Source organism: Lissotriton vulgaris, chromosome 3_1 (assembly GCF_964263255.1).
Source record: "Lissotriton vulgaris chromosome 3_1, aLisVul1.2, whole genome shotgun sequence".
In the NCBI taxonomy this organism is placed as follows: Eukaryota; Metazoa; Chordata; class Amphibia; order Caudata; family Salamandridae; genus Lissotriton; species Lissotriton vulgaris.
In genome coordinates, this window is record NC_141689.1 from 2,060,894,811 (window position 1) to 2,060,919,258 (window position 24,448).

General features: G+C 47.8%; 1 protein-coding gene across 1 annotated transcript; it reads right to left on the reverse strand.

The window, feature by feature from the left end:
* Nucleotides 1-14,743: 14,743 nt before the first annotated feature.
* On the reverse strand, nt 14,744-21,620 carry FGF20 (fibroblast growth factor 20). Its single transcript, XM_086963340.1, has 3 exons — nt 21,347-21,620; nt 17,317-17,420; nt 14,744-14,989 (listed from the first exon to the last, which is right to left on the reverse strand). The coding sequence occupies exons 1-3, from the start codon at nt 21,618-21,620 to the stop codon at nt 14,744-14,746; spliced, it is 624 nt and encodes a 207-aa protein (XP_086819466.1).
* Nucleotides 21,621-24,448: the final 2,828 nt, after the last annotated feature.

Here is a 24,448-nt window from a genome sequence, read left to right on the forward strand (position 1 = left end):
TCTTTCAAGACCCCAAACCAGGGACAACACGCACGAACCACGCCCTCCTGTCGATCTCTCCAGCGGGGGGTGTCCCCTCGAGTCTCACACCCTGTCAGGATAGTTGTTGGTAGGAAATGTCGGGACCCAGAATGGCCCAGTAACCCTCTGCACCAACCCGCTCCAGGCCACACCCGTCATCACCCCTCAAGATCCACCGCCGCCTCCCGCCGTATGGCCGTTGACTCAGACGTGAGACAGTTCCTAAACTCGGATGCCTAGAAAGGATTCAGTGTCCGGTGTGAGCAGCCCGCTGGAAAGTTCAGAGCGTGCAGCGAAAGTCCTTGCCGCAGTAGTTCAGAGCCCCTGAGTTCCAACACTTATGGAAAAACAGGCAACACAGAGGGGGGGGTTCTCCGCAATATCTCAGTTGCTCCCCACCTTAAGCGTGTCCGACTTTCCCATGTGGGACAACCCCAGCCCAACCGTGCTTCTCGCCACCTCAAGGGGCCGGCCCACGGTAGTTGGGGGGGGCCAGAGCGGCTATCTCCTGGGTCCTGAGCGCCCCTTTGCGTGGGCCAGCAGACGTTTGTACCGCCCTCCTCTTCACCAATGCATATGGGCAGGCAGGTCTTTCCCCGCGGCAGGCAACCCAAGGCCACAAAGCCGGGGCCTCGCCTGAGACCCGGCCCGCCCGCGGCAGGAGCAGTCACCAGCTGGCAGACAGTAGTAGCGCCGGAGGCCCGCAATGAATTCGCCCCCTTGGCCGGCCTCAGTACAGCCCCGCAGTCGTCCTCATGGGGGGGCACACAGGGGCAGAAGGAACTCCCAAGAGGGCAACAACGTGCAGGCCATCGAGCGTCAATGCCTCATCCTCCACCAGGTCCTCTTTCAGGGCCGCCCACGCTACCTTCAGCTCAGCGACTGACCATTGATGGGCGGCCATCAGCCAGCACTCGCCGCTCCCGGCCCCACAGAGGGGGGCCAAGAACCTCAGCCACACCAACGTGCTCCAGTCGCCGGAGATCCGTCGGGAGCCGCCGGAGCTCCGACAGTACAAAAGTTGAGTAGGCCTCACATCCGGGACCTCTCCCAAAGTTCGGCCAGCGATTCAGGCTCCGGCATCTCCTTCCCGAAACCGGAGGACAGAAAATCGCCCGCGACTCGGGCACAGGACCAAGCAGAGTGCCCCAAGCGATGTCAAGGGGGGAGGATCCTTCAGCACACCTCGGCTGCCAGCAGGGCTGGAATGGATATGGATTTTGCTGGATTTCAAGAAATAAGGGGATCACCTCAGCGGAGCTCCGAGCTAGGCGGCCATTCACATCGGTGCCAGGCCACGCACCCGAAGTTATGAATTTTTAAAGATTACATCAAATTATAGTGTTTAAGTCATCAAGCACCAACCGGGACATCTGATCACACTAGACCAGGATAAATCCAATGTTCAAGTCGACCACGATGGTGCCCAGGCTGGCTACAGGACTCACGCAGGACCCACTAAAAAAGTACCTTGGATGGGGGAAGCTTTGCTGTCAAAGACTAGAATGCAAGGAGCAGAGGAGGAGAAGCATCATCGTTGATTCCTTGGATGCAGACGATACATCCGTTCTGATCTGCGCAGACGAAGAAAGCTTCATCAATGAACCCATTAATCATGCAGGTGATGCATCATTGTCAATCCACGCAGTCCATCGTCGTTGACCTACTTTGGCATCGAAGGGTGATGAGTCGGTGAAAAGCTGTTGATGCGTCAGTTTTAATGGATCCGCACAGCAGAAATCACCTTTCAAGGGCCCAGGACTGGATTAGCATCAATTGGCAGGGCAAGACTCACAGATGGCAGAGTCCAGGTGCTAATGCAGGGTTGATGAAAGTATGTTATAGGCGTGAGACTGCAGAACAGGGGGCAACCCAGCAAGCCCTTGGAGTCATTCTGGGTTAAAGTGAGATGGGTCCTGTCCTTGACCTCAGCAGGCAGCAGGGCAGCACAGCAAAACAAAAAAGCAGTTTTTCCAGAGCAGCAGTCAAGCACGGTGCAACTCCTTGTAGCATAGCAGTCTTTACTCTGGCACACTTCTTGACAGGTACAGTAGTGTATTGTCTTGGTAGAGTCAGAACCCCAGATTGTATACCCAGTTGTTCCTTTGTAGTGGAGGTGACTTCAAAGTAGGGCCTTGAAGTGCACAGGTCCCTTGTTCTACCCAGCCCTGGCTCCAGAATATCACTATGGAATAATCAGCCCTTTGTGTGGGAAACAGGACAATGCCTATTCAGGTGTAAGTGTCAGCTCACACTTTATCTTCCTGCCTAGTAACAGCTATCAAAATAAGAATGATTGCAGACGAGTTCTGTCTCACAGCTATCCTTCCTGTGTTTCTGGCTGTCTAGAGGGAATGCACAAAGTGTAGCTGCCACCCACCCAGATGTATATTGGAGACAGACTGAAAAGGCACACAGAGCAGTAAGATCAGGGAAATGTCTGCTTTCTAAAAGTGTTTTTTCTGAAATAATAATGTCAAATCCAACTTCACCATTAAAGTTGATTTACTATTATCATTTCAAATATATAAAACGTGATGCAGCTACTCCTTTCTGACCAGAAGTTACAGCTTAAAAGTGTATTAAGGAACTCACAATGTTAGCGTTTGAGAGAAGTAGGCTTCACAGTAATGAAAAATTAATTTAGCTGTTTGTCACTATCAGGACATTTGCAATTTAGGGGCCTATTCCGATCTTGGTCAATAGGGCACCAAATCGGGTTCGGCATTAGCGTATCCGATCCAGAGGCTATATTTCTGTCAGAATCGTACATGGGTCCGGGCGTCAAAGTATGATGTGAACAAGCGCGGAATCTCCGTCCGAATCGTTTCCGGGTCTGAGCCGCTCCGTACGACTCAGTCACAAGCTAACCGTGGCATGCAATGGAAACATTTCACAACCGAGCTAGTACGATGCTAGATTCGGACAACCGGATCGAGTCGGAGCATCCGGCTTCCAATAGCTCCCGGAGTTGGACTTTGGGGGTTCGTATCAGACCCCCTGTTACCTGCAGCCTTACGACCCGGACATCTCCCCAACACAGGCATGTACGTGCAGATGGCACCGATGGGTACCCACTGTAGGTCAGTCAGTGGGAGCCCATGTACAGATCGCAAGACCGGCTCCCATTGACTTCTATGGGAGTACAACCGATCCGAGTCCAATAACATATGGCCGTATCATACTCGCTTGGTTGGACTGCAGGAGTCCGGATCGGTTAGAAAACACCCCGGATCCGGCTCGGTCGGAGTGCTTTCCGACCCAGATCGAATCGGCCCCTACGAAGTACATGTCCTAAATTTTACTTACATAGCACCCTGCCCTTTGGGCTACCTAGGGCCTACCCAAGGGGTGACTTTTGTGTAATAAAATGGGAGTTTAAGGCTTGGCCAAGGGTTTTAAATTCCAAGTCAAAGTGGCAATAATCTACACACACAGGGCCTGCAATTGCAGGCCTGAGACAGGTTTGAAAGGCTATCAGTTTGGGTGGCAGAATCAGTGCTGTAGGCCCAATAGCCGCGTTTAATTTAAAGGTCCTGGGTATATGGTATTTTACAGGAGACTTACAAATAAAATAATTATATACCAATTGCGTATTCATCAATGTTACAATGTTTAGGGGAGAAGTACATGTATTTAAGCACTGGTTAACAGTGGTAAAGTGCCCAGAGTCCTAAAGCCAACAAGAAAAAGGTCAAAAAAGAGGAGGAGGATGGCAAAATGTTTACAGTGACCCTTCAGAGAGGGCCATTTTTCAACAGTTACCCCTGGTAACTTTTCCCTATTGGTTTGGGAGGGGCGAGGAGTCACCCCCCACCACCACATAGAATAGTGACAGGCACAAATATGGCATCCCTGAACGTCCATTTCAGAACACTGATAGACCTGTGGAAGAAGAATAAGGACTGCACTTGCTGTTGAGACCTGTGAGGACATCAGAAATGTTGGGCCTGCTCCCACTTAGTGGACTCCAAGAGTCAGTTGGCTGACCCCCCGTTAAACTACAAGGATACAACAAGCTTCCTGAAGATCCCAGCTGACCAGTTTCAACCTGACCTGCTCTTGACCCTGCTGGTGGCTTCTGGTGAGGTGAGCCTTAAATACAAGTGCTGTTTCTGAGGTCCTGGGACCCTTGGTAGTGTCAAGGTGTATGCCTTCTAACATCCTGAAAAACCTGGGAATGGGAAATGTTTGCCTCCAAAGACCTCCTGAGGATATTGACATACCTGCAAAGTCAATCTGACAAAGTTGCATTGCTGCTGGGCTGAAGATTCAGGTTGCTCCCACATGGAACATTTCCACACCGCAAATCAGTTTCAGAGAGACGTTGCCGAGAGGGTATCCAGCCTCATTGACCCCTGTTGGGCTAAAGCGTATAGCTGTGCTCCACTGTAAGAATCAGGATTCCAAAAAAGTGACTAAATTCTGTCTATAGAAATCTTTATTGGGCAAAGGCACCAAAAGTGTTTGGCCAGTGAGGGACCTTCCTTGGGTGTGAATTTTGAATTTCTCCAGTTTGGAGCTTTCTTCCCGAAAATCAATGACTTTACCGGGACCTCATCCAGTGGCTATCCGGCCTCGTAGAGCACAGCCTTCGGCCTTACCTTATTGAGGATTTTTGACTACCACATCAGATACTAAGGGGCCGCTTCTCATCTCGCTGGGAGAAGGCTCTGTCCGACTCCCATCCGAAGGGATTTCCGACCGACTTATGCTCCGGGGCTCCGAGCGCCCGAGTACGATGCGAACAAGCACGGAAGTACAAGGGTTGCTCAAAGCCCCATTGAAGACAATGGAAATCTGTTGTATGACACGTACATAGGCTCCCATTGACAAAAAAGGTATGTTGCGCACAAGGGCGCCCCCTGCAGTGGGGACGTGTCGTGCCACTCGCACCGTACATGCATGTATAGCAGGACCCTTGGCTTCCCCGCCTGTGATCGACTCGTATGACTACAGGTGTTGTGGGTCTGGCGTGGACCCCCGAAGTCCACTTCTCAGAGCTTTTACGTGTCAGAGGCTCTGACTCGATCCAGCTGTCCGACTTGTGCATCATACTGGCTCGGTTGGAAATCGCCTCCATTGGACTTCATGGTTTGCTCACGGACGAGACGTACAGAGCGGTTCGGACCCAGAAACAATTTGGTCGGTGATTTTGTGTTTTTTGTATTGTACTTGCTCACTCGTACAGCTGTACGGGTCACAGTAAACATGCGCCCGGCTCATATTTTTTCCGTCAGATCGCATTTGGAGCCCTTCCGAGCGAGATTAAAATCGGCCCCTAAGTTAGAAGATAAAACTTGCAATGCCTGAACCTGGTTTATGTTTCTGGCCCATGTTTCATCGTGGTCAACCTTAAATCATGCCTAAATACCAGTCAAGTGTGGGCAGATGACAGCGGTTGGTGCTCAACACATTTCCGTGCTATTTTTATTTAATATTGAAAACTTTAAAAATTCATATCCTGGGTTACACTTATTGGATTTTTGGTGATTTGGTGTCATTTTGCTGATTAAATTATTCTCTATTTTTATAAATTTGAGTGTGATTTTTATTGTGTTGTGCTTTTTACTTTATAACTGTTTCTTGGTACTTCTAAATGCTTTATACATTATCTTAAGTTAAGCCTACCTGCTCTGTACTATAGCTGCTAGGTTTCGAGCACAGATTAAAATTTCTGAAACTTTTACTAGACCTAACATGAATCGTCACATTATTACTTATGGTAGACTACCATCCACCCCAATTAATAATCCAATTTTTGACAATGTTGGGCCGCAGGACTTTGTGGTGTAGGGTCTGACAGAAAATGAACTGGAGAATGTATGGCATAACTGCAAAGTTATCCAATATCATGTGTGACAACTTCAGCCATTTCTAGCCTGTAACATGCTGTGTTATTGGGTCTATAGTTTACCTTTAACAGATAATTAAACTGTAGATATTCTGGCAAAAATATTCCTGCATGGCAATTACTACTTGCTAAACAGCCACGATTACCTAATAGTGTCAATGAACACTTGATATGAATGAAGGTTGGAGAAAAATGAAGCCACATATTTTAGGTAGGACAGCAGCCCTGAACATATGTAATACTGTATTGCAATTGACTAGTGACATTTTCAGCAACCCATCCCAGCTGTTTTCCATCAGGCACTGTGGGAGAAGATAGTGTGTGGATAAGGAGTGGCTTGGGTGTGCAGTAGCAGCAGCATAACATAACTTGTGACCTTGATGCTACCATGCACAGAGAGCGTAACTGGCACTTGAACAACATATTCCCCTATATGTTTATAGGCAAGATGTGCACATATTCAGGGACATAGCTTCCAGGGGGGTATTTGAGGCATGCTACCCGCAAATAAATGCTTTCTTTGCTTGGCAGATGGGCCTGGAGACCTTGACTCAGGTCTCCTATGTCTGTATTGTTTTGCTCATTGTTCTCTCTTCACTAGTAGGTTTTAACCTGTTCATTTTTTGGATTGAGAACTTGGATTGATATGTTTCTTTCTGCTTTGGGCTGTCATTGCTCACACAGTTCTTTGACTGATCACAGTGCTTTGATGCCTTCTGGTTTAATGTGCTTTAGAAATAATACAAATACCAACATATATCTATACAGTTTATCAAAACAGGAGTGCATCAGCTGCTGATTGGGTGCAAATTTACTACTTCTTGGAATTCACAAACATTGGCAGTAGTAGACTGAGAAAGCTGTTCCAATCTTAGGGAACAAGGAACAGAGGCCCCTAGTTGAAGTAATATACAGAAATTATATGTATTCAAATGACAATTTAAATCAATTAAACCATTAAAGTCACTAAAATGATGCAGTGAGTGCCAGTGCAGAACGTGTTTGGGTCTCCCTTTTAAGTGGCACAGCCATGTGAATCACATGATTATCTGGTGTGTCAAAATAACAAGAACAACACAGTCCATCATAACAAGTCATGTATTCAAAAGTGGTTCTGCGCTATGATCAGTCAACTGTGTTTCTATCCTCAAAAAATACCAGGATCACCATCAGAGCTCTAACATTTACAATGAGCCCGAGACCTTATTAGCATACACTATAAAATAAAATTAAAGAAGAAAGCAGAATGAGTAAAACATTAGAACTAAAAGTGTTGTACATGTTCAGAAAAGGTGAGGAAGTAGGGGAGCTCACCTGAGAAACAGAAGAACTCCCAAGCAGATTTAGAACTGCTGCAAGCATGGCTGACGGATAGGCTGGATGATCTTGCCCCGGTGATGCCCCCCCGTAAAACAGCTAAACGGGTTTCCGCCCCTTGGTTTACCGAAGCACTGGCGGCTTCATGGCGACAGTGCAAGGTGGCAGAGAGGGCTTGGCGCTCGCAATATGACCCCGCGGCAAAGCATGCTTATAGGGCTTCTGTCAAAGCCAACCATCGGGACATCCTCTTTAAAAAAAATAGGCTATTTTGCGAGGAGGATTGAGACTGCCTCTAATTCGTGCAAGGAGATATTCGCTATCGTGAGGGAATTTACGGCCCCACGCACTCTTTCGACTCAGGTACCCCCTTCTGAGGCGTGGGTGAGCGCCCTTGCCAACTTTTTCACCTCTAAGATTAAATTGATCCAGGATTCTTTCCCCCTGAAGGTGGCTGTTTCATCTCCTTACACTGAGGGTGTTTCTGATCTAACAGCGAGGGTGGACCCGGTCCTGGCTGACTTTCCGCCACTCTCAGTTTCCACGTCCTGGGAACTTATGACCAACCTTAAATCTTGGTCGCCTCCTGAGGCGTGCCCTGCCAAATTTTTGGCAAAGGTGGCTGAAGTCATAAATCCCATTGGGAATCCCATTTTGAACCGCTCCTTGAGTGAGGGGGTGGTCCCGCAGGCCCGGAAGCAGGCGATGATCATCCCCCTGCTCAAAAAGCCCGGCTTGGATTCGGAGGTTCTGGCCAATTATAGGCCCATTTCTCTCCTGCCCGCTTTTGCTAAGATCCTGGAGAAGCACGCGCACATGGTGCTCTCCAACTATTTGGAATCCCATGATCTGCTGCATTCCACCCAATCCAGCTTCCGCACCAACTTGAGCACCGAAACAGCGCTCTTGGAAGTTTCGGAGGCAATTAAGGAGGTACTGGATTCAGGAAGCAAAGCTATGCTTGTGATGCTCGATCTGTCGGCGGCCTTCAACACCGTCCCCCATGAGGGTCTCCTCGCCAGGCTTTATGAGATCGGTCTGAGGGGGACGGTGCTCAGCTGGTTTAGATCTTTTTTGGCGGGCCGTCGGCAAACGGTCTGGGCCTCCTCCTGTTCTGCTGAGATGCCGTCATTGGGAGTCGGAGTCCCGCAGGGCTCAGTGTTGAGCCCGACTCTCTTTAACATCTTTATGACCCCTCTGGCGGCATTGGCAGAATCTTTCGGGGCCCAGATTGTCTCCTATGCCGATGATACCCAGCTCCTCTTTACATGCGGGAAAGGAGCAGATTTTGACGGAGAGAGTATCCGCGGTTGCTTTGGGGCTGTTTTTAACTGGTTCCAGCTTAACAGCCTCAAGTGCAACTCAGATAAATCGGAGGTACTCTTCTTCGGCTGCAGATCGGATACAGATTGGCAGGAATGGTGGCCTGCCAACATGTTTCCTCCAGCAGGCTCTTCCCAGCTAGCCAAGAATCTGGGCATTAAGATCGACAATGGTTTGACATTGAGATCCCAGATTCTGGGTCTCACTGGCACTTGCTTTGGCCTCCTTAGGATGCTCCGCAAGTTTCTTCCTCTACTCCTGGAGGATCACAGGAAGATAACGGTTCAGGCTATAATTGGCTCGAGAATGGACTATTCGAATGTCCTTTATCTCGGCTTGCCGAGTATCTTCTGCAACGGCTGCAGGTGGTCCAGAATTCGGTAGCACGGGCCATTTTTGGACTACCCGGCCGAGCTAGAACCTCGGGTCTCCTGCAGTCACTTCATTGGCTGCCTATCCGGAAGCGGATAATTTTTAAGGCCTTGACCTTGGCCCATAAAGCCCTACATGCTTCAGGAGCAAAATATCTCCAAAAGAGGCTAGCTTTTTATCGCCCTGCTCGTTCCCTGAGATCTGAGTCTCTATTTCTCGCTGTGGTCCCTCGTATAAAAAGGGCATGTACAGGGGGCCGGTCCTTCAGATTGCTGGCACCGCAGCTTTGGAATTCTTTACCAGTGACACTGCGCAGCACTTCCAATCTGTTGGCTTTTAGGAAGGGCCTGAAAACCTGGCTTTTTACTCTTTAGATATGAGTCTTGATTTCTGTTCATGGTGTTTTATTCTCTGCTATTTTTCTTTGTTATGTTTGGCACAGGTGTGCAATAAAGCGCCGGGACACTCTATGAGTAGCCGTGCGCTATACAAGACAAATATAACATAACATAACATAAAACAGACATCTATGATAAAAGAATTAGTCAAAATAGCCTGTAAATGGTTGTAATAGCAATAAGGAAATTGCAAGGGCCAAAGAATTTGACCTTTGGTGCCGATTACCATGTAGTCGGAAAAGGCTCCGACCGCATCGTGGTATGCCAGTCAGATTCCTTTCCCACTACCTCATTATGATGGAGGTAGTCAGGAAGTAATCCGAACAGTCATTCCGACTGGCTTCCGATGGGCTCGGAGCACCCGTTCGCAATTGGAATGCAGCCAGTAATCCCAAGGGCGGGTTTAGGATTACGATGTTGGGTTTCTGCAGCCGTTCCATGCAGGCCTTTCTGACATAGACAGGCTGACAGAACTCAACTTTGGGGGCCCCCAGCAGACCCCCTTGGGTGTACGGCATCCAATTGGAGGCCGAGCGGGCACCTATGGCACCCCACTGTTGAACACTGCACCTCGAGATGCCTGCCACGGGGTGCAGGGATGAACTGCACCTCCTATTTTACAATAGGAGCATTCATTCAGGTTGGTTCACAGCTGGAATACATGCTGCCATTGTAAAGTATAGAATGTGACCGAACAGTGTTCGGTTGCATCCGAATTAGTCGGTTGGGACCACCAACCGGGTGTTGGTTGGTCCCATCACTGAGACGATGTTGGGCAGAGGAAACTCCATCCAACATTACAATCAGCCCCTATGTGTTACCTTAAATTCCAAAATGGGAGGCAGATGCCAGGGGTCGGTTGAGTGGGACTGTTTGGGAGTGCCTTTGCGTGGAAACACCATGAGGTAGGCAGAGGCCAGAGACGACTGAAACAGACTACAGAAGCAGGGGCAATAAAATCTTGTTAGCAAAAGCAGGAGCAATGTCCAATGACTACAACCATGAAATGGTGGTGGCCATGTTGCAAGAGTAAGAAAGGCAAAACATAGATGAAGGACTACAACCATCCCCGGAGGATGGCAACCATGTTGGGAGGAATCAGGAAACCAGAAAGGGCCTATTTAGTGAACACATTGAAGGTATACACGGAATGGAAAGGAATGAAGAAGTAAAACAAAATACAAACAGCAGGAGGTAGAAAAGAAGGAAATGGGAACAGCACAAGGGTATAATGAAGAAGTAAAAGTTAAATTAGTTATCTGCATACTCAGTAAAACATAGAAGGATATGTACATAAGAACATGACCTCAGCCAAAAGAAATATATACAAGAGACAGCTCAGTCTTTTTGTTTCAAATATACTCTCCAGTCACAGTAAATAAACTGTGGAGTATGTTATGCCACAAAATGTATGTGAGCATAAGTCTCTAGATCAATGATGTGTAATCTTCATAAGTGTTGAGTCCGGAATTCATTCTGTCCAATTCGTGTATTGATTCCAGCTCCTCTTTGTTCAAGAGTTGTTTAGGAATTCCTCCTCTTTCTGGTATCGATATTGCACAAATGACCAACCATTTCAATTTGTTTTCAAAGTAATTGTAATCAATAAAGTGAGCAACCAATAGGGAAGTGAGGACCTTGCATCTTATCCTACTCGGGATGACAAATTCTAAATTTCACTTTTTGCGTAGTCTGGCCAATATAAAGCAGGGAGCTTGGGCAAAGTACAGAATGTATCAAATTGACAGTATTGCAAATAGAGTGTGTTTTTAAGCATAATATTGTGAGTGAACACCTTAATAGTGAATTGACAAATGCTACAAACACCACAGGTTTTCAGGCATACTGCTGGCAATCAAACACCCAAAGGTGATGGGTCAAATAATTGCATGTAGTCTAACTGCTGGCAATTGCTTTGAGCAGCATTTCAACCCATTGTTTTTCTCCCACTGTGCACTCTAAACAGAGGGCCTACTAATGCAAATAAGTACTGATTCAGTTTCGCTTTGTAACAGTCAACATATACCTTGATCATCGCACCCATCCACAATACAGCCCACAACTTTTTTAGTTGGTAAGTTTGAGATTCACCCCCCTCCCCAAATCTCACTGACTAAGCTACACCTGTGCACATTTTGTGTCTGTTGCAGTATATAACCAATCTCCGGCCCACGCAGTGCGACTGCGCTAAAGAAATTGCATCACAGCAGGCAAAAATTGGTTCGCTCGCCAAAGAATAAAATAAAAGGAAATTGTCACGTAGGACATTTTCAAAATTATAATCTATAAGTAGTATAACGAGATGGAAAGGTGAAATGTTTCAAAAAGTATTTCAAAGTAAATTAATACAATTCTAGGAGAGAGCATTTTCATTTTAAAAATGGCGAACAAAGCCGAAACAAGGCATAGTTGGATGCCTTATACCACCAAAGTCGCACTGTTCTTTCCTTCTGTTGCTACATCAATTCACCCTTTTTCTGGTCTCTCCCTCTTACCTTAGCTCATACCTCAGGCCTTTATCTTGGTTTCTCCAGGCTCTGTATCCTGCACCTTTAGGTGTAAGCAGCTAGACCTGGACTTACCTCGCTTTCACAGCAATTCCCAGCTCAGAATAATTGCAGGGCTCCACCTGTAGCCTCTTTCCCCAGCAGCGGCTTCACACATCACACAGGCACTCTGGGTTTCTTCTGTACAGCCAGGGCTTTAAGTGGAGAGGGTACATACATGCCAATCCAGTCCTTGGCCTCTCTGCAGATCACATTCAGCAATGGTCATGAATAGGCCTGGGTGGAGTTTGCGGCGTTCCAAGTGACCAAAAGATTCCACCACGCTACGAGGATTTTCACAAGCAGCGGAGTGCGTTATGTCATGCTGTTTGTGCTGATTTTGAGCGCCAGGTGATTTTCCTCACTGTGAAATCAGTGCGAACTGCACCACACACAGCGCAAAAGGTCATTGCTTCTTTCTGCCACTTGAGTAGATGTTCTACTCGAGCAGATGTTCTACTCGAGCAGCAGCTTCCTCAATGCGAACGGATGGTTTCTCAACACAAGCGGTAGCGACCATCTGTGACCGCCTGCATTGAGATATCTTGCCCGGAGGTGGTCTGGAGTAAGATTTTCCTCGCTCGCACTCTCCAGCTTAATGTTGGCTAGGAAAAAATCTCCACTTCCCTGAGTTTTTTGGAACTCCATGCACTGTGCGGAGTGGGAAAAACTCTGCAAATTCCATGAGTGGAGCACAATTTCACACCCAGGCCTAGTCATGAATGCAACTTGTAATTGTGATTATAAGCAAAAGTGTGTGAAGGAGATACACAACTGTCAAATTATTTATAGTGCGAAAATGCAGTGCTTAGAGGTGAGTGGGTGTGTAATGTGTGTTTGTGTGTAGGATGATAGTGAAGTGAAGGATGTGCAAGAAAGTGCTTGAAGGAGAGAGTGAAAAGAAGATGCAAAAGATAGGTGTTAAATATGCAGGTGATTTCAGAAAAAAAGTGGGGATAATAGAGTGTGTCTCACAGTGAAGCTACAGAGGCAAGAGGTGTGAAAGTGGGAACAAGATTGATTGCAACTTTCTAAAGACCACTACCTTTTTCACAGAGCTCAGTAATATTTAATTAAGTCTCTTATTTTCAGAATTAAATTTTCAATTCTAATTATTCACGATAAGAGCATTGTTACTTTTTTATCCGATGCTGCATATAGGCATTGGCAAATTGCATAGGTTTGGCTTATTTTAAATGTATGTCTGTTAGTGTGTGATATGTCTGAATATTATAACCGAAAGCTCATAGAGGTCCCCCAAAATGCTGGTTGGATGGCATGCTAAAGAAAGCACAGGTTTTTAGTTTACATGCTTTACGGCTATGCCCTTAATTGCATAGACCATGCCTCTTGGAAAGGATTCCTATGTGCGTTTCTTTGGCCATGTCCATTTTAGAGAGCCCCCACTTAAAGCCCTGTGCACAGGACACAGGTAAGAGCAGCTGGCAGGCGCAGCTGCAACTAGGACTCTCCCTCCAGCCCCACAGTCCATACTCTGGAGGAGGGACACGGGCGTCAGCAAAGCCCACCTGCACAGGCGACAAGAGAGTTACCTGCACCGGTGTCGCTCTGTTATTAGATACCATCCTCCCCAATGTACCACAAGAACTGAATTTGATAACTCATTGCTTGGGGGAGTGTGCACGTCTTAAAGTAAATCTGCGATTCTTGCCCTTTGATGGTGTCTCTGCACCCCTATAGACCAACGCCTTTTCACACTGAAATGTGATATTCTCTTTGGTGTGGGTACCTAGAAACTTTTCTTGGATGAGATTGAGCCCTTACTTGCTAAAATACTGTATCTAAAATTTAGATACGGCACGTTGCAAATTAAGACATTTACATCTAGGTGGGGGAAAAAGGTTGGTGAGGAAAACGATTCCATATGCAAAGAGTGTTCCTTGGGTCCAGGATACAGCCAAAGCTACATTCAAAGGATTGCCATTGGAAAGAGACAATAGAGAGAGAAAATAATCGAAAAGACAAACGATTAAATAATTCCCTTTTTAATGTGCATTAACTATTTTACATACATTGTAAGGCATTCTCGTAGCTCAAAACAATTTAGCATTTATTTCAAAATGATGGGGTCATCGGTAGGGTTCATTGGCCTACAAGTCTAGCCTACGATATGTAAACTCAGGATGGCACCCTACATTCGACAGCGAAATAAAAATGATAATTTAATCTTACAAATAGGTTACAGTTCTCAGTGAACGTTGGCATAAACAATGACTTCCTGGTACATCTCTGGGAAATGGGTGCAGGAAAGAATACCACTCAGATCCCGGTAAAAAATAAATTCTTTAATAAATAAATATAAAAAATAAATATATGTGACGGTCTGGAAAAGTGTTGCTATAATAGTCCTGAAAAAATAGATCTAGCTTTGCTTTGAGATGTATTGACATCCAGTAGGACAGGAAGTGTGGTGTAGCAAGTCCACATACAATGTGTTGTAGCAAGTCCACATACAATGTGTTGTGGCAAGTCCACATACAATGTGCCACTCCAAATAGCAGATCATTCAATACTCCTCCAGTCCATACTGAGGTTCATTCCTAAATCAGGTAGGTTGTTTGAGTTTGCAGGTTATAATGAATTCATTAATTCAATAAAGGCAGGCACCAGCAGCATGGGTTAACATAACACCAGAATACCATAACCCATCGGTCACCGATCCTTCAAGGTGCAGTTACCAAAAGTAATTTCGCCCCGTCGGCTTTGCAGTCTCTTTGTCCTAACCCCCATCGGTTGGTAGAATGCATCCTTCCAGCCAGAAGGCCTCTTTCAGCTCTCTCCAGAGGCCAAGGGTCTTCACCGTGCCTGGGCCTGGCATCCTTGTGTCCCGCGGACTTCGTGGCAAGGATGAGTGTCTAAGTCTGGCTTCCTTCCCCGCTCGGACTCCTCTCTCAGCTGTAGCCCAGCAGGTCCTTGTAGAGCTCAGGCACTCGCTCTGGGTCCACAGGCCTGGGTAGGAAGTGGGTGAACTTCTGATGCCTCTTCGACCTGGCCCCATCCCTGGCGGTGCCATCTTTGTTCAGGGCCACAAAATAGCGCCTCCCAGAGTCCCCGTGTTTGTAGAGATTGGAGGAGTAGGTGTTGTACCAGTTCTCTTCAAACTGCTCCTTGAAGATGCACTCGGAAGTCAACTTTTCCTGAAAACGACAAGAAAAAGGCAAAAAATTAAATAATCAACCTAAAAGTGTTGATGAAATGCACAATTTCGCTACACTTGAGAATACATGTCACTGTCGTCTAACCTCATGATGTCTCTAACTGACTTTGTTATGTTTATATGTTATATGGTTTGTAAAGCGCTCTAATACGTTAAAAGGTGCCTTGGCACTAGTGTTATGAAACATGGTATGGCCGTTACTGATATATGTCCCAGAGGGGCAGGACTCTATAGGTGACCAAGCAGAGTACTAGAGATTTGAAAAAAGTCAGGTTTTAAGGTATTTTCTAAACTATTACAGATTGGGTTGATTTCTCAAATAAAAGGGTAACACATTGCACCACTTGGAGGTTGAAAGAAGGAAACGCCTTCCTCCCCAATTGTATTTTTGTTAATTCTGGAGCAAAGTACTTTTTTGCTGAGCTAAATGGGAAGATGCAAGTGGGGGAATACCATTTGCGGTCTCTTGAAAGAAGTTAGGGCCTTCTTGATTAAATCTTTGGTGCTTAAAATGTTTCCCAGATCTGACTGGAAGCCAACGGATCTTTCTTGTGGTGGAACATTAACAGGGTGTGTGAAATCGGTGCAGTTCAAAAACATCTGTTGTTCAATGCCTGTAGTAAGTAATGACACAACTTTAGTGTTTCTGTCTTGGAAATGCCCTGGCTGAAATAGTGCTTTGTCTCCTCTACTTAGTTAAGACGTGTAAATTGCTAAGCATGAGAAGCATTGCAGTCTCACTAAAGGAACTCGTGACCCCTGACCTCTCGACTCAAGTACCCCACAAGTTTTGTGTTACACAATTCTGTCTAGTGTAGCGATTTTCCTGATAATAGAGCACGTGACACGGGACAAACATGGCATATTCAGTTTCAAAGACGTGTTTGTATAGCTATTTATCTCTTGAGTGTACTGATAGGAAGAAACTGTTTACCCATGCGCCATGACACCTCCAGGCTTTGCTCTGGTATTCTACTGAGGTGGGTAGGATAGAGCACGAACAGCTTATTTCCGGGCACATTGTGCACCTTGAAAAGCTGAAGCCAAGGGAAAGAAGTGAAGAGGCGCTACAGGAGTGAAGGCCAACACACACTGATGACGCAGACGGGGTGCATGTTAATTATTCTGAAAGACATCAAAGTCAGGAGATGCATGGACCTGCTTCCTCCACTCAACTTACATCTATTTAGGAAATACTGCAAAGGTGAACTGCTGTCTTTAAAATAAAATCGTGCTGCACCTACGTGTCATACTCGTTCGGGCCGGGCAGTGTACAATACTTCTGGCACACATCTCTATGGGTGTGCATTTTTAGATTCCCCCCAGTGGCCATGTACCATAAATCATGTGTCAGGCAGGATGCTTCACGCTTCAGATTGTGTCGATAGTTGAGTGGCTCAAGTCGCACAGCGCCACTTGCTGTCGAACAGCGGGAAGACAGACCCTCAAAGCACCGACTAGAAAAGCAAATATGCCTCGCTGACGGATTTATATTCAGGTGTGTTCCATGGCATTGTAAGTCTGCGTAGACTTCTGTGTTCGATATTAAGTTCTCGGTATCTGGCCCGCCTTTCTCTGTAGTTTGTCATGATGCCCTTCCGGGAATCACCAGACTTCTCGCACGTGGATGTTTCTTAGAAGGACAAGGGGCCAGAGGGGGGTTACCCCTGTAAATAACACTGAGGCTAAGGCCAAGGGAGGGGGAGGGGGGAGACTGCGGGACATTTACTTTGAGGTAATTCAAATGATGATTCACTCGAGGGAATAATCAAAGCGAATCAGCAGCCTAATTACTTTATCAAAAGCAGATCCCATCAGCGCCTCGTCAGTGGGAGGCGCGCGGACACGGGGGCGCGTGAGGTGAATCTGACAGATGTTTGTGTATTCCGAGGCTGTGCACTGTCAGATACAGACGGTGAATTCGCGCCCCTCTCGGCCCCTCTCCACCCACAGCACATTTTAATATCGCTTTGTTCCTCTTAGATGGAAGGAAATTGGGAAAATACATTGATCGTTGTCTCTCGTGGAATCGATTAATCGATACATCGCTCACTGCTTGCGGCCGAGCCCCAGCTGCTGAAGCTCTGGAGTTGCTGTCTCACTGCGTGCCATGTAAGTGCTAAAATATAAATAAACTGATGTCTTCGTCGTGAGTCAAACAACCCCAAATAACCGCACCCTTCGATTATTTCTGATCTAGCACGTGCGGCCTGTGTCAGGTGAGCCTGTGGGGTGCCCGCCTCTTCCCCAGACCCGTGTGAGTTCGGCACTGAGCCTGGCTGGTGTGCGAGTGAGTACAACACTTACCGATCCGTACAGCTCCCCCTTGTCGTTCATTCCCAGATACAGGCCGCTGTCCACCCCTCTGATGCTGACCAGCCCCACGGCCACGCTGATGAACTCCAGGATGCCTGAAAGAAAAGAGGGGCCGGTTACTGCGATGACGTGGCGACGGGGACAGGTGAAAGCAGGCCACAAATGTATAGTAGCAGAACACAATCCCTGGGGTAGTCCACCGAACATGAGACTGGGGCGCACAGAAGCACCCCCACATACGGAGCAACCCATCAGGCGTCCCAGAGCAATTCCCGAACATGAGACTAAAGCACACAGACATACATAGAATTAAACATCCATCATACATCCCAGAGCATCACACCGCGCATTAGACTGGGGCATAATTTCGGTCAAAAGTAACAGTTCAAAATGCATCTCTAGAGCAATCACCAAACATGAGATTAGTAGGTGAGCTCCCCCCCTCGCCCACCACCACTCATATTGCAAAATACATTCCCAGAGCATACCCAATGCATGAATCTGAGACACATCCAAAGAGAGAGAGAGAGAGAGAGAGAGAGAGAGAGAGAGAGAGAGAGAGAAAGAGAAATACGAAACTGACCATCAGAAGTACATTCACAGTCACAGAGCACACTGCGCACGAGAATGGAGCAAACCACACACATACAAAAATTAACGTTTAAAAATGCACCCTAATAGCAAGTGTTAACTTCAGGATTTTGGGGCCCGAGCAAAACATATATTGGGGCCCGCTGTTAGTAGCAAGTTTGAACTTTATTATCAATGTTCTGCTAATTTAAGCCTTATTATGCCATACAATTTTGAATTATAGTTAAAGTTTCTGGCCGGGGGTCACATAAAAAACAGCCGAATATGTTTTTCCGAGGTCCCCACTGTCCCGCACTGTCAAAGGTGCAATGATAGAGTGAGCGGTAGAGGCGGGAAAGAGAAAATGGGAGAGGTTGAGATAGATAGGAATGAGTTATAGACAGAAATGTCATCTTTCCAGGGGGGCCTTTGAGGGCGGGGGCTCTGGGCAATAGCCTACTCGGCCCATGCCTTAAAACATCTCTGCCAAGAGCACCGATAGGCTGTGGTACACATAGAGAAATAATCTACAATACAATACACACCTCCAAAGCACACAGCGCACATGACAATGGGGCACACGCAGAACTAACAACTCAACACACATCAGTAGCTAATCTTGCACGAGACTGGGGCGCGTGCAAAGCCTCCTGGAACACTAAACTGGCTTTTATGTACATCCAAGAATTAGCACCCCGGAGGTACAGAAACACTTCATGTCCCTGCGGTGCTGAAATTATGTGACCCCCGAGAAAGAACCTACTGACTTTCGAATGGGTACAATAGCTTCATAAAACCTTTTATTCCACCGCATGTATAACAATTACATATTTAACGGCTGTTGTGTTTAGACAAAGGTTTTATTCTTGTGTAGTTTGGTGTCTTCGTTTCTTAATCCTCGAAACTCGAACGTGTGCTAAAAAGTCACAGCGGCGGTTTGAAATCACGTGACTGCGACCAGGCTCTGTCCCCATGTGAGAAGGGGGGGGGGGGGGGGGGGGGGGAGGGGTAGACGTTGTAGTCCAGCAAAAGCTTGTGTGTCTGGGACAACCCCGAGGCCATATTACATGCTTTGAACTGGTAGCTTGGTCAAGTGGCAGTTTTGCACCAGCGTTTGCAATGACTGGCGAGGGCAAAGGACATGTGACTTGACCTATCAGCAATATGGCATTTCCATGGAAAGCAATGACGTTTTGCATTAGTCGATCAGTTTCTGTGCAAATTGCTTGCCACCGTGAACTGACTGAAATCATGCATGCACTGCCAAGTGTCCCTTTAGAGCCCCTCCAAAGACGTTTCTGACCCCCCAAGACAATGCTCGAGATTGTATCACTCGTTTAATATGTGTGGAGAAGTGTGGCTCAATGGTTAGAGCGGCAGACCCTGATGCAGAGGTCTGGCCCGGGACCAGGGTGCAATTCCCGCCTCGGCGGGTCTTGGGCTCAATTTTCTCGGACCTGATAATTCTGGCCTTGGTGCCTATTCTTATCATGGGTCCCACTCTGCAACTCTGGAGAATAGCTTGCTTAATCTCCACAACGGCCCCAACAGCGCTGGGATGACTGGTTTCACCTTGGGGGAGCCCAGGAGTGGACATTTCATGGGGAAAAGCCAGGAAGGGTTCCACAGTGGTATGCGTACACGCCAGGAAACCCCGATTGGGGTATAAGTGCGCTTTACAAGTACAAATTCAAAAACATTTTTAAAATGGCCTGAAGTTCAGCTTGACTGGGCTCACTTGCGGTCCCGACTCTGCTCGGGTTCTCTCCACACAGGTCTTCTTGGCGCGCTGTAACGGACTCGGGTGCAATGGAGCACAGCGCCTCAGCCTGTTGAAACGGATACATACTAATAGTGTCTGGGAAGTGAGCGGCCTGCCAGGCAGGCCTGCCCTGAGAGCGCATGGAGGTATTTTGTCTTTATGCTGCGCTCCTTTTCAAAGCCGCCCCTTTCTGTAAAACCATAATAAGGCGGTGAGTCAGCCGAGAGGCCGAGACCACATCAGAGGCGGCAGCCGCGGAGCATAGGGGCAGGACAAAGGCGGCGAGGGGAGACACTGCGCCCTGTTTGAAGTCTGCCGGGCAGCACCTGATGTAGGGCTGAGGGGGTGTTTACATACTGGGGGAGCCCCGCGACCTCGCTTATCAAAGTCAGAACTGCTACAAGCTCTGGCGCTAAAGCCGATATCAAACATCCCAACTTCAAGGCGCAGCGCGCATCGGAGAGCGCTCCCTCACGTGTTGTGTCTATGCAGGTGGAGGTGAGGGCGCGGAGAGAGCAGAGTGTAGGTAAACCGGCGGCGAGGGAAAGAAAGATGCGAGACGATGGGCTAAAATGACATAACTCTCAACACACGCACCCTGGGCCCTCTGAGCGGGCCAGGCGTGTGCTCTTGTTTGCCCTCGAGCCTACAGCAGGCACTTTAACCTGCAAACCCGGGCACGTGCATATCCTCACTACCAATTTGTATGCATTACAACCCGGTGCTGCTTCCTGGAGAGGGCCAAGGTGTCGAAACACTTACCAGAGGAGTGCACAGTAGCCTGGAGCAAGTTACTCAATGCACAGAACTGGACACAGGCACGCGCAGCTGTGCTAAGCATCTGCATGCATATCTCTTGCATCTGCATGCATATCTCTGTCCTGTTAATAGACAACGTGCGAACACAGAAGCCGAGTGAACGCACGAGGATTTGTGCAAATCATGCACGCGCCACAGTGATGGGTAGTGGGGGTGAAGAGGCTATGGTAGACTGCCACGAAGAACACACAGCACAGGAAAGAGGCGACATAAGGATGTGTGGTCCTTTGACAGACAGACAGACAGATAGATAGATAGATAGATAGATAGATAGATAGATAGATAGATAGATAGATAGATAGATAGATAGATAGATAGATTCTGCTTAAAATGTAGCGTTGCCGTTGCCTTGAATTACTGTTGCTTGACATCTATACGCGCTGCGCGAAATTACTAAAAAATACAATACATAATGAGCACAAAATTAAATACAAACAAACCTCTTGAAAACAGTAGCCAGATGCAAAACCCCGTCCAGTGGGGCTTCCCTGTCTGTGTGTACCTTTCACCTGGACAGTTTTCCCATCTACTTGTGGCAGTGCCTGTGTGTGAATGTGATGCTCGTGGAAGTTTATGCGTCGAAGTAGTGTGGGTATCTCTGTGGGCCTTCATGTGCTCTTTGAGCACACGCAGTTGCGTAATTGTGCCCATAAGTAGGTGTATACATGTATCTATGTGAGTGTGCACCTTTTGGGTGCCTTTGTGAGTTAGGGCAAGTGTGAACATTAAGGTCTGTGTGGTCCCGTTAGTGCAGATGTCTGTATGAGTCTGTATGGTGTCAGTAAAGGCATGTGTCACGGCGTGGATCTATGAGTGCAGGTGTCTGGGCGAGTGTGGATACCGAGCCTGGCGCAGGGATGGGTCACTCACCGAAGCGGCTGTGGTCGCGCCGGGTCCCTTGCACGGTACCGTCCGGAAGGAGCTGCAGATGGAAGCCGGTCCTGCAGTAGAGCTGCCGGCGGCGCAGGATGCCCTGCATAAAGTGGGGGGCCGTTTCCCCGCGGGGTCCACCGCTCGCGTGCTGGTCGGTCATCATCAGCAAAGGATTCTCTGCCACAGGGGGCAATAAGAAATGGGAGCCCACCGGATGTCCCAGTCCCTCCAGGCCGCCGAAGAAACTCCCGACCTCGGCCAGTGGGGCCATGGGGCGATGGGGCGAGGCACCAAGTCACAGGATGCGAGTCCAGAAAGGACCCGGCGAGAGTGCAGGGACCCTGGGCTGTGCGGGGCAGATGCTCCACCGTGTGAGGATCAAAGCTCCGATCTCCGCTCTGAGGGAGCTCTCTGCGATGTGAGCGTCCTCTGACCTGGTCCTCGCTCTTTAAGTGTCAGATGCTCGGGTCTCGGTGATAGGCAGGTGCCAGCAGGATAGCTGCGGGACCCCCTCCCGATGCTGCTGTGTCTGGCCGCAGGCTCGAGCGCCTTAAATACACACTCGACGCCTGACAGGTGGGTGCTGAGCAGGCCTTAGTGGACGCCGCGGCAGGTCACCTGGAATCCTCAGATCTCATCCCTCATACATGCCCTCGTGTCTGGAGAGGGCAGGGCCGATCCTTGCCCCAGCCTTGGTTCTAGGCAAGTCCTGCTGCAGTGCGCGCGGGCTCAGGGCTCCTGGGAGGCTGCTGCAGTATGCAGGTCTCACCGGGCCAGGACGGTGTGAGGAGGAGGCGCTCCCAGTCTGCAGTGGACAGGTGCGAGCAGGGGACGCATGAGGAGCAGCAGAGGGGCGGCTCTCCCGGCTAAACCTGCCCCCCCCTCCCACACCCACCCACGCGCACAACCTGTCGGGCTGGGGAGGGGGGCTTGGGGAGATTCCCTCACTGATGCTTGCTCATTTCCCAGCACTTCTCTTCCTACGGACACAGGGTATTTACCATTTAGCAGTTCGTTTGAGGGAGTAAAATAATGGAAGGTGTTGTATCTCGCATCTTCAACTTTTTTTCAGCATTTTTTGTGAATTTCTCTACTCCTACTGTTTGAACCAGTCCGCAGTAAATAAGCACTTTCATGCATATGGATAACACCCAGAAGCTGATTGTGTGCGGGTCACAACTAATAACTGCAATAAGGGGGGGCCTGATGAACGCCCATAGGCAAGTCCAGTGGCACAGCGAGGCATTAGAAGTAGCAGCTTGTTTGATCACATCCATGCACCCACACTGCAGTGGCAGCCTAAGAGGAAGAAAGTGCCCATTCTTGCAGTATGTGCCAAAACGGTACCTTTATAGATGTATCGCTTTCTCTTCACCTTACTCGTCCAATTCCTTACAATTGTGAGTAATGTGACAGCATTCCTGACACTTGCTCATCCTTTCCAAGGCATAAAATTGTAAATTGATACTTGTATAGCGCACTACTCACCCGCAAGGGTCTCAAGGCGCTTGTACGAATATCACAGTGGAACCCATCCTGGCTTTCCCTGTGAGGCGTCCACTCCTGGGCACCCCCAAGGTGGAGGCCAGGCATCCTTAGCGTTGGGGGGCCGTTGTGGAGATAAAGCAAGCTATTGCCCAGAGTTGCAGAGTGGGACTCCATGATTAGAATAGGCACCGAGGCGAGAATTATCAGGTCCGCGGAATTTTGAGCCCAAGACCCGCCGAGGCGGGGAATTGAACCCTGGTCCCGGGCAAGACCTCTGCATACAGGATCCTCACTATATCAAGTTGTATCAAAAAGAGCAAGCAGTTCCTATAGTGCAGTAGTGATATGGAAGTGTTAAGGTACGGTTGTTTAAGAGGTGAATTATGCTTCAATAGGAGCAGGTTCCCTCACACACCCTTGTGGGTATGATGCTTCATCTTTGGGCAAGCTCCTTATTAGACCAGCCCTGCAATGCCCGACGAGCACCCTTGAGGGGGCTCTACGACGGAGATGTTCTTTCTCTAATGCTGTTTGATGTAGTGCGGGTTTGTGGGTTGAATGTGGAGATTGTAAGTAAAGTGATTTAGGATTAAGTGTTCCGCAAGAAACCTATTTAAAGCAATGAGTTCACTTGCCTGGTTAAAATGGTGAGTGCTAATAGAGGATATGATAGTCCTAGATAGCTTGGTGAATCTAGTGGGTCGACATGTTTCTCGCCTATTTATGTTAGGAGAATTGCTCATGTGGTGCTTCTTCAGGACCTAAAATAACCTTGATCTACACAGTGAAGGAATCTTAACAAGTAGATTCTGAAATAGTGATTTCCCTCACTCAGCACAATTATAGTCAATAAAGTACCTCTAAATTAGAGAACCTTCCCAATTTGGGTCATGGTATAGCCCCCACAAGAGAAGGCAGAAAAAAACGCTAATAGGCGTATCAGATGGGACATGCCGTCCATGTGGAGACCTACCCCAGATCTGTTTTCTTGCTTATCCCATCATTACTTACCTTCCCCTTCCATCGTAGCTTCAACCGTTGCCGTTCCTTCCCGTTCTTCACTTGCCAATCCCCCTGGCCCATATCAATTGCTTCCCTCTTCCCCACCGCCCTCCCAAAGCAAAAAAGTGCTATGGCTGCATCAGAGCCCTTTTATTTCATTTTCATCATGGCTGAACGTAAAGAAAATAAAAGCCCTATAACACTTTCAACACTAGACATGTCATATCATTTTTTATTTACTTTCTGCCATGTTGCACAACAGCTGCACAAAATGGCTAAAACTAAAACAAAGTAAAAGCGCTATGGCACGGTTAGCTCTGGCCGCTTTATAGCAATTGTTTTCTTTACTTACTGCCATATTGTGTTGTTGTGCTACATGGGTAAATACGTATTGACAAGGCAATAAATCTTGTATAGGCTAGACCTATTGGCTTTGCTAGTCATTGTTTATTACTGTGGTTGGCCAAAGACTTACAGACAAATGCACTGGCCCTCTCCCTTGACGCAGAGAAATCATTTGACCGCATTGAATGGGACTATCTCTTCGCTGCAATGGACCGATTCGCCCTGGGGGACCAATTCATAGCTAAAGTACGACTGTTATGTGAT

Excerpts from the sequence above, each read along its gene's own strand:
- FGF20 (XM_086963340.1), bottom strand. The coding sequence starts at position 21,620 with ATGGCCCCACTGGCCGAGGTCGGGAGTTTCTTCGGCGGCCTGGAGGGA. Across the intron at positions 17,421-21,346 it reads GCGCGACCACAGCCGCTTCG|GCATCCTGGAGTTCATCAGC; the intron begins GTGAGTGACCCA and ends CTTTTCTTTCAG. Across the intron at positions 14,990-17,316 it reads AGGGGGAGCTGTACGGATCG|GAAAAGTTGACTTCCGAGTG; the intron begins GTAAGTGTTGTA and ends TGTCGTTTTCAG.